Source organism: Ictalurus punctatus, chromosome 1 (genome assembly GCF_001660625.3).
Source record: "Ictalurus punctatus breed USDA103 chromosome 1, Coco_2.0, whole genome shotgun sequence".
NCBI classification, from domain to species: domain Eukaryota; kingdom Metazoa; phylum Chordata; class Actinopteri; order Siluriformes; family Ictaluridae; genus Ictalurus; species Ictalurus punctatus.
This window is the reverse complement of record NC_030416.2, coordinates 16,210,252-16,221,229: the sequence shown is the minus strand read 5'-3', so window position 1 is coordinate 16,221,229 and position 10,978 is coordinate 16,210,252. Positions and strand designations below refer to the sequence as shown.

Genomic DNA, 10,978 nt, shown 5'->3' with positions numbered 1-10,978 from the left:
TCTGCATGGTTCTGTAGTTTCCTCCCACCTCCCAAAAAACATGCAGGTTGGCGGACTGTAAACTGACCTGGGGGGGCCCTCAGTGGATTCCCTGTATCCACTGCACCCAGGGTAAAGAGCTTACTGAAGATGAACGATTAAATCATACGAAATAAAATAGATAAAAATCTTCATATAATTTTCCTCAAGGGAACCAGCAAAATATCACCACAATTGCTCTGTAACATCTGAAAAATCTGGAACATACATGTACTGTATGTCATTATTGAAAAGGTTGTTCCCCATAAAAAGTTGTTTAAAAAAAATAAATAAAAATTAAAAAAAAAAAAAAAAAAAAAAAAAAAACAGCCACACACACTACACAAGCTATACAGGTTAGAGTGGGTGGGGCCGAGAGCGCATGCGCCCACCAATCATGTTTTAGATGGCATGTGGGCGTTAACCAGCGCATCGGACAGATGAACTTAACTATGTAAAGAGGTGTTTAGTTTAAACTACCGTGTCAGTGTCCTCACAGAGGTGCTAAGATCTCTGCTCCCTGTCACAGAGCGAGAGAGAGAGAGAGAGAGAGAGAGAGAGAGAGAGAGAGAGAGAGAATTAAGCAAGTTTCGCAATGGCAAACTACTCCACCAGCATGCGGCTGAAACTGCCGGTGGTGTGTATCGTGTTGGAGGTCATCCTCATCATCCTCTTTGGCGTTCTTGTGGAGTATGACGATGACACTGACGCCAAGAAGTGGCACAAAGGCAACAAAACGGATGCACATAACATGGACAACGCATTCTACTATCGCTATCCTAGTAAGTGTGTGTGTGTGTGTGTGTGTGTGTGTGTGTGAGAGAGAGAGAGAGAGAGAGAGAGAGAGAGAGAGAGAGAGAGAACACCCTCAGTTTACTCCAGCACATTCAGGGGTGAAATGTGTAATTGACTGCATCAATTATAGTACAAATGAATTATATATCAAGTACAAATCGTTTATGAATAATGGAAAGATTGAAATGAAAGAATTCATGTGTACCTACTAATAACTGCAGTCTTATGGGTCTGAAAACGTGCCAGCATTTTGCACTAACCTAATAACATTTTACAGGTTAGGCCAGTGTACAGTCAAAAAAATCACTTCATAGTGGCGTATCAAGTAGATTTACAAAATTATGCATTGTTGATATATTTTACAGTTCTTACTTATATCAAAATGTAAAGATAAAAATAAATTAAGTATGGATTATAATTTTGCATAAGTGTGCAGCACAGAAGTGATTTTAAGGGTAAAGACATGTCATCATTATCTGTGGAGTATGCTTGAGGTTGTTCAAAATTAGCTGAAGCTTTGTTGTATTAAAAAACAAGTTCGTCCAATTGGTTTATGCATGCAGATGCTTGTGCTTTGTTGTAGTCCTAGACCTCTTTAAAGAAAATCTTATTAATCTCAATTTTGACAATCATAATCCCATGGCTCATCCAAAAATGGAATGGAAAAATCTGTAATAATTAGCCCAAGAACTGAATAATTACTTTCAAGTGAATATTCAATCTTAAGTACATTGTAATTAACAAGACAAATATATTGCAAGTGGTTTTTTTGTTTTGTTTTGTTTTATAAATTCTGGCACCCTTAAAGACTAAAATGAAAAAAAAAACAAAAAACTGAGAAGTAAATCATTTGATTTGGATTAAAACTCTTGCACTTTAAATTACTTAAACTGTACTGTGTACTTAATTTCCACCATAGTAAAGCTGTCTCTATTATTGATGAATGGATTCTGTGAATGGTTATCAGGATCTTAAGACGTGCACTGTCCTGTGCTAGTCTTGACTTGCTGGGTTCTTCTGATGGCTGTTGTGATAAGTGTGTCTTAAGAGTTCCACCTGTGCTGGTCTTGACTTATTACTTCACACATGAAGCACACCAGTCCCCGAGTAAACACACCTGCATAATCCTGGAGGGAAAGGGAGAGGTTGAAAGCTGAAAGATGAGACTTCTGAAATGGCTTAGTGAAGTCTGGCTGAATGCCAGATATTTTAAATCATAAGTGCTCATATTTTGTGTGTTTTTCAGCATGTTTCAGGTTTGGTGGGAATCTGTAATGCATACTGTCGTTACTGTCATGCAACCCTGCAAACCGGGATTGAAAACATTCCCACAGACAAATGGACAGTCAATCAAAACAGTTTGCCTCTTTGAAATGAGAACCTGTGTTTTTAAATTCTATGTCCATTTTATATTACAAGTACATGTAACAGGTCTGACATATCAAGAAAATATGCACTTATATCAGGTGAAATAATTGCACTTGATACCTGGCTATTGTGAATAAGATTCAGCAAATGACTTTCTGTTACCACATTAGCAGACTGCTTATCGAGGAATGTATCATGTTCACTCAAACAAAAAATTTTAATAATACAGTATTATTGTACACAGTGCATGTGTAGGTGCCGAGCTCAGTGCACTCTGGGTAACAGTAGCCCTTGTCAAATCATCCAATAGTTTAAACCTGTACACTGAATGAATGCAAATGAATGAATGAATGCCTTTTTATTTTCACTATACATATGTACAATGAAATTAAGAGCCACTCCTTTTTGTTCTGTGCAAACATGTACATTCAATAAACAAGAAGAATAAACAGATAAATAAACAAGATAAATAAACAAGATAAATAAACAAGATATTGAGGTGGATGGGGGAGGTACTATGAAATGCACAGTTTTGAGACACTATATACATATGCTGTGAACTCAGTACATGTATTTGTTTATAATGGTAATAGCTTTCGGGAAGAAACTATTCTTAAATCTACTAGTCCTTGTTTTGATGCACCTGTAACGTCTCCCTGAGGGCAACAGATTGAACAGATCAAAGCCAGGGTGAGAACTGTCCTTAATGATGGTTTTTCCTCTGCTGAGGCAACGGGAGGTGTAAATATCCATCAGGGAGTGGAGAGGGCAGCAATGATCTTCTGAGCTGCTCTTACTACTCTCTGAAGCCTCTCCCTATCTGCTGCGGTGCAGCTACCGTACCACACCGTGATACAGTATGTCAGCAGGCTCTCGACGGACGAGCGGTAGAAGATCAGCAGCAGATTGGAGTCCAGATTGTACTTCCTGAGAACCCTCAGGAAGTGTAGCCGCGTGTATAAATGGTGTGGTGCTGAGGCACGTGTTTGTTTGTTTGTTTGTTTAGGTTTCCAGGATGTACATGTGATGATTTTCATTGGCTTCGGGTTCCTCATGACATTCCTGCAGCGTTATGGCTTTAGCAGTGTTGGCTTTAACTTCCTGATTGCAGCCTTTTCTCTGCAATGGGCAACACTCATGCAGGGCCTCTTACATGGCTTGCATGGTGGCAAGATCCATGTTGGAGTGTTGAGGTAAGATGTAGTGTTTATCCATAATTCTATGCCTGTGCATGTCTTATCTCTTGGTGCTCTCTCTTTATCTCATTCATATCTCCCATATGTATATATTAAAGCCACTGACTGGGTAACTTTCTCCTGCAGCATGATCAATGCAGACTTCTGCACTGGCTCAGTGCTGATCTCATTTGGGGCTGTGTTGGGCAAGACAAGCCCAGTCCAGATGATGATAATGGCCATATTTGAGGTTACTCTGTTTGCCGTAAATGAGTTCATCCTTTTGAATCTTTTGCAAGTAAGTTAATTCTGATTCTCTAATCCACTGTCAAGTAGCCATTTGTGAAATTGTGTTCTTAACAGTCCACAAAGACATAAATACCTAGGTTTTCATTATAATTAGACATTTGGATTTGCTTAAAGAGATTATCGACATTCCTGGCAGTTGATAAATATAGTGCCCTCCACTAATATTGGCTCCCTTGGTAAATATGAGCAAAGAAGGCTGTGAAAATTCTCTTTATTGTTTAACCTTTTGATCTTTTGTTAAAAAAAAAAAAATCACAAAAATACTCTGCTCTCATGGATATCAAACAATTGCAAACACAACACAGATTTATATATATATATATATATATATATATATATATATATATATATATATATATATATATATATATATATATATAAAAACAGAAAATTGTCCAATCATGACAGGGGTATAAATATGAGGTAACATGTAGGTCAAATTCAGTCATTCATAACAATAGGTAAGACCAAGGAATATAGTTGTGATGTGTGGCAAAAGGTTGTTGAGCTTCACAAAATGGGAAGTGGCTATAAGAAAATAGCACAAGCATTGAAAATGCCCATTTCCACCATCAGGGCAATAATTAATAAGTTCCAATCAACTGGAAATGTTATGAATCAACCTGGAACTGGACGCGTGTCTATATTGTCTCAACGCACTGTGAAGAGGATGGTTCAAGTGGCCAAAAAATCTCCAAGGATCACAGCTGGAGAATTGCAGAAGTTAGTTGCCTCTTGGGGTCAGAAAGTCTCCAAAACTACAATCCGAAGTCACCTACATCACCACTAGATATTTGGAAGGGTTTCAAGAAAAAGCCTATACTCTCATCCAAAAACAAACTCAAGCGTCTTCAGTTTGCCAGACACTACTGGAACTTCAAATGGGATCGGGTTCTTTGGTCAGATTAAACCAAAATAGAGCTTTTTACCAGTAAACACTAGAGGTGGTTTTGGCGCACACAGAGAGGTAGCCATATTGAAAAGTACCCACAGTTAAATATGGTGATGGCTGTTTAATGTTTTGGGGCTGTTATTCTGCCAAAGGACCTGGACATTTTGAAAGAAAGGGAGAAACAAAAGACAATAACAAACAAACATTCAAAGAAAAACAAAAAAAACAACAAAAAAATATGAGCGTATTTTTGTGAATTTTGTGAACAAAATATCAAAAGGTTAAACAATAAAGCTATTTTTCACAAACTTCTTTGCTCCTATTTAACCAGGGTGTCAATATTAGAGGAGAGCACTGTAAATTATGTTAGACAGTTGTATAAAAAATTTTGATCAAAGAGAAAATTACTTACAATTAATTTTCTTATTAATGAGGCCTGTTGGGCTCCTGAATGATGCAACAAAAAAGTGTTCAGGAGTTTGAATCCCTACAATGCCACAGCCATTTGTGGCAGGGAATTCACCCTCTGAGTGGGATGGGTTTGTTACTGATTCTCCTGTCAATCAGAGACACTGTGAGCTCTTGTATGAGGAAGAGGGCAGATCGCATTTTCCTGAGAGTATGCTCAGATGCCCTGTGACATACAATGAATAGCACTTTGAAAAGATGGCAGGTTTCATGTGTTTCAGCTGAAGCACATGCTAGCGTTCACCTGTCCTGTTTGGTAAATGTAGTGTGATAGAGGAGAGCTAGATAGAAGCTAGAAATTGGCAAATGACAAAATTGGGAGACAATGGGGTAAAAAAATGTTTGATTCTTTGAACAAACAGTACATAAAAATACTCTTTTAAAACTTATGTATCTTTAAACACCTACAGGCAAGAGATGCTGGAGGATCCATGACCATCCATACATTTGGAGCATACTTTGGACTCATGGTTACACGTGTGCTGTACAGGCCCAACCTGGACAAGAGCAAGCACAGGAACAGCTCCGTGTACCATTCTGACCTCTTTGCCATGATTGGTTAGTTAAATTATTTGCCCAGAAACAGGAGCCCATTAGTGTGTGGTAGAATAATCCCTTCAGGTATTGGACACTGTAAAAATGTAAACAAATTAAACCAGATAAATGGTTAATTATGGTATAAATTTGTAATGATTAAAATAAAGCCATGGCAGAGTTTGGAAACCACAGAACATCCACTATGTCATTGTTGATATGACTTTTAATTACAAAATCAGACTTTGCTTCAGCACTTATACATGAGCCAAGGTTCCTGATCAAGGACCATTACAAAGAGAGAGAGAGAGAGAGAGACAAGAACTTTGCCTGCATCTCACCAACAGAAAAGTTTCTTATGTTCTGATTATCTCTCTACAGGAACAATCTACCTGTGGATGTTCTGGCCCAGCTTCAACTCAGCCATCACGGCTTTAGGAGATGACCAGCATCGCACTGCCCTGAACACATACTACTCACTGGCTGCCTGCACACTTGCCACATATGCTTTCTCTGCTCTTGTCAACCACGAAGGAAAACTCGACATGGTGAGCACCCCCAAGTGGCCTAGTTGTGTTAAAGTGTTTCAGTTGGCTAGGTCTTCATGTGTATGTTTTACAATGATTGCACAATTGGCTTGTTAATTGGTTATATAGGCTTACAAATAAGAGCAGAGTAAACCCTTCTGAAAATAAGAAAAGGGCATCCGATAGAATCTAAAAGTATTACATATTGTGAGGAAATACATTTTCATGTTCACAGTCAGCAATATTTTCATGGTACCTCCAACATAGAAGGCAAGATTTGCTTAAATGCTATTGTAACAATGCAATACATGACTAACATAACACTATCCACTTCACTTATTTTATTGACATCATAGCCTTCTTTGTCACCGGGCAGATGTAATCTGTCCATCATCCAATGTGTTGATAGTTATCTAAGAGGAAATTTTTTTAAGATTGTCATTTCAACTATTAGAGAAGTCAAACCACATACTGGCTCTTGAGGAGAAGATTTATTTGGAGAGGTGGGGGATGGTGTTTGAATACACCACATACAGTACTAATCTCATCACATGGATCTTTTAGGTGCACATTCAGACCCTGAAAGATCCATGTGATAAGTACTATATGTGGTGTATTCATATGCAGTACTAATCTACAGAATTACTGCTCTACATAAATCGTTTTACTAACTGTAAAGCTTGTTATTTGGAGAGGTGGGAGATGGTGTTTCAGTACACCACATACATACATACATACATACATCTGGTGTTTCAATACATCACATACTAATCTTATCACATGGATCTTTTAGGTGCACATTCAGAATGCGGCATTGGCAGGAGGTGTTGCTGTAGGAACTGCTGGTGAGATGATGCTGACTCCATTTGGTTCCATGATAGTGGGATTCCTGGCTGGAACAATCTCAGTGCTGGGGTACAAGTACCTCACAGTGAGTGCTCTCACAAACTATATTAAAGCTCTGAATTTTTTACACTTGTTTGTTTCATGTGTATTATATATTATGATTATATGCAGACAGGGATTATCTACATAAAAATAAAAGTGTAAATGCATCCAAAATGTATTTGAAACTTCCAAGGTGGGCTGAAATGCATTTTAGTCACCTGTTACACAAGTGTGAATACATCATTCTCACATAGCCACATTTGACAACCAAAACTCCTCCAAATATGTGACACATATACTCAATAAATTCCAACATTAGCGGCTTTAAAAATGTTTACAAGATAAAAAAACTATTTAAAAATGATGAACAACACTGGAAGTAAAAATCTTTGAATGTAATGAGCTAAACAGCATGTAAACACATAATACAGCAATTGGATTTTTTCAGTCTCATTAACCAGAGCTGTATTTGAGTACAAGGGTAAATGTACATGGTTAAAATCGTATCAGACTACAATTCATGACACAAGAAGTGACCGGGTGAGTGTAAACATCACTTACACTGACACTGTTGTCCAAAGTTTTGCACACGGATTAATGTAAATTAGTGTAAAACTGGTACGTCAGTTGCGAGACAGACTGAGGTTGCCCTTTGTGCTTCATGTCCAAGCAAAACACTGCAAGATGCACTGAGTGTGAGCTCAGGTAATATGATGGAACACTGAGATACTTTGACTGGATTGCAAAATCACTGGACTTTGATGCCATAGAATACTTTATTTTGAATTATTTGGAACTACATCTGAAACACCAAAATAGACTCCACAAAGTGTAGCTGATTTGCACGTCCAGTCAGTTTAAGAGTGGATTAAACTAAAACTGACACGACAGTGGTAGCATTCTTAACTAACAGGACTGAGGCTGTTATTAAAACAAGGGTCAGCATAACCACATATTAGGGGAAAATGACACACATACTTTTCAGTATTCTTATTTTCAACTCTATATATTGGTGGTACTCTCTTTGGCAGCCTGTTTTGGAGTCAAAGCTGAAGATTCAAGATACATGTGGTGTTCATAACCTACACGGCATGCCTGGAGTCCTGGGAGCCATTGTTGGGTCCATCACTGCTGCAACAGCAAGCTCTTCAATATATGGCAATGGGTGATAACTCTTTTTACTAACTATAAAGCTTGCCATACAAAAATACAGCCAAATTGAATATAGCTAAAATACTGAAGACTTAAATATTACTATGAAACTTTTTACTTTTGCACTAGGAGATATAGATTGCATTTTCATATGTATTCAGTGAACAAAGCTTTTTAATAGTTCACACTGCCTCCTTCTAATGTTTTTCATAGGATGGCAGATGTGTTTCCTGAAATCTCCAAGGATTTCACTGCATCCAATCAAGCTGTAATGCAAATCGTCTCGCTTTCTGTTACCCTGGGTATGGCCCTGATTGGTGGGCTTATTGTTGGTAAGAATCAAGGAACCAGTCTTACTTCACAATGTAATTCTTAAATCATAATGTGATGAAATATGCGTGACCATAAAATATTTTTATTCTCAGTGGTAAAGTGTTTTACAGACATCACTACTGCTGTAATCTTGGAGTTGTAACATAGTAACAGGGTTCTAATGCTATGTGCCTATAGTGATCATTATTAAACAGCATGTAGAGGCTTATTGTAAAGCTTGTGTAGGACTCATAACAGGCTGTGTATGTTCTTAGGATTCATTTTAAAACTGCCTATTTATGGAGCCCCACCTGACACTCACTGCTTTGAGGATGCAATCTATTGGGAGGTAAACTATTTACTATTCTACAGTCACTATATGAAATTGTAGTGAAGTGATTTGATTGGGAGATACACAACAACAAACTGTAAACTTACCTTTTTTTTTTAAACATCCTTTTTTTCCTCAAGAAAAGTAGATGGTGACAAACATGGCATAAAAACAGTTAAGGAGTACTATAAAAATATCATATATTCTTCCATATTGTGTCATTTTTTTTCATCAGGTGCCCGGAGAAGAGGAGGGCCATAATGAACTGACCACTGTGAAAACAGCTGATGAGGCAGAGAAACTCAATGGTTAAATTACATGCCTGCCTTTGCGAATCAGTGCTTGAGTGTATACATATGTGTGTGCCTGTGCATAAGTATTGCCTTACCTGCCAAAACATACAGAGTATACACTCAAAGCTGAGTATCATTGCAACATTTTCTGTGGTCCACTCAAGAAGTATGATTTTTATATAGACTTTCGTATTCAGAATGTTGTGAAAGTGTGTGTGGTTTCAACAATTTTATCAAGTCTGAAGAATGTAAACTTTGCTTAGCTTAGTGGAGTTTAGCTTATATATCATTCATTTAAAATAAAACAATCTGGATGTATGTTTTTCACTGTAAAAACTGAGGGGGAGGGGGGATGGAACTGTGCCACCTGTATGTAGCAGTATTCAACTCATTGTGCTAAATGCTGTATTCTCAGGTATTATTCAAAAGTGGAAAGCCATCAAGTCTTGGCCAATCTAGTGTTTGCATAAAATGCTGGCTGCTGAAGGTATCATATATGCATTATTGGCCAAGATATCCAACAACTCTGTGCTAAGAAATGATCATGCTAGTCAATATGGCCACAAGGGGGGAGAAAGTACAGGCATCAACTGTCGACCATGTCATGGTAATATATTTCAAACCAAAGTTCATTCGCTGTGTTAAAGTGCTACTTCCTACAACATTAACATCTCCTACAACACTACACAGGACAACAAATCAGTAGCAGCCACATCCCGTTTCCGACACACCCTGTTATGAAAGCGATGCCTTAATGCACAGGTTTCCTACCCTGGTTCTGGACTTCCCTGTCCTGCACATTATAGTTTTCCTGCCTTAACACTCCCGCTTCAACTCAGGATGGGCTGTTAATTAGCTGATTATTTGAATGAGGTGTAGGAAGAGGGGAAAACTTTAAAATGTACAGGATAGGGAGTACTCCAGAATAAAATGAACTCGTTCTATTTGACCACCAGAGGGCGCCATTGAGCTATTGACTGAGCTGCAGCTGTAGGTCGGTAACGAGTAGAATTTGTGTTAAATGATTTGCTTTGAAATGCTTGATTTGAAGTTATCGTTAGTTAATCATGGCCTATGTCTCTGTGCATATTTCTGGTACTGTTGCATTTTGCAAGGGGCATTTATGAGGCAATCGTATTCTGTTATTTTACCACAAAATGTTTAAGAAATATTAATTTCACTAAGAAAACACATCTATGTAACACCAATTGCTTAATAAATATAAACTGGAATGCCTTTTTAAAAAGTATCAGTTAATTGGTTTTATTTTGTTTTGCACCTTGTTTATTTAGGTTTTGTATTGGACATATAATAAAACGATTTTTGTTTCCAGTTACGTTCAATATAAAAATAAATGTTTGTAGATTAGCACATAGGCTAACCGAATATAAAGACAACGCTTTGAATCCAATAAAGCGTCAGGACATTCGTGTTCTGTTTGTTAATTAGCAAAGCTTAGGATGTGCTGTTCACAGGGTCATACTAATGTTTAATATTTGAAATGACCAACCTTGAGTTCGTCCATGGTTTTGGGTGAACAGTAAAAACACAACCACTGAGGATGCTACCAGCGGCTGTGTGTAATCAAGTATGTGTGCATATAAGACGTGGAGGTAATGTTGCAGAGTGAATGTACCTATTTGTTTATTTGTGATTGTCCATTTGTGTAAAACCCAGTTACTAAAAAGCTCAATATGGACGCCCTGGTACGGTAGTAGGTAGGATATTTTATCAAATGTGCTTACGGCAGGCTTTAATCCTGCGGCTCACACTCGCTATGGCTAATAAACAATAATGTAAATAATTGTGTGTAGCTCTTGATGAAGGCGGGGGCTTTTAATTCACATGAACACTTAATGGCGCCTCCAATTACCGTGGAAGGGGAACACCGAGTCCAGATGGTCTCCGCCTCGTAA

The 10,978-nt window shown here is 37.9% G+C and overlaps 1 protein-coding gene across 1 annotated transcript; it reads left to right on the top strand.

Moving 5' to 3' along the window:
• The first annotated feature begins 493 nt into the window (after positions 1 to 493).
• Positions 494 to 10,311, top strand: rhbg (Rh family B glycoprotein). The gene is made up of 10 exons (XM_017472772.3): positions 494 to 800; positions 3,188 to 3,374; positions 3,504 to 3,654; positions 5,436 to 5,583; positions 5,941 to 6,107; positions 6,880 to 7,017; positions 8,006 to 8,139; positions 8,340 to 8,458; positions 8,714 to 8,787; positions 9,005 to 10,311. Exons 1-10 carry the CDS (start codon positions 614 to 616, stop codon positions 9,080 to 9,082), a joined length of 1,383 nt encoding a protein of 460 aa, XP_017328261.1. The 5' UTR covers positions 494 to 613; the 3' UTR covers positions 9,083 to 10,311.
• The last annotated feature ends 667 nt before the right edge of the window (positions 10,312 to 10,978 follow it).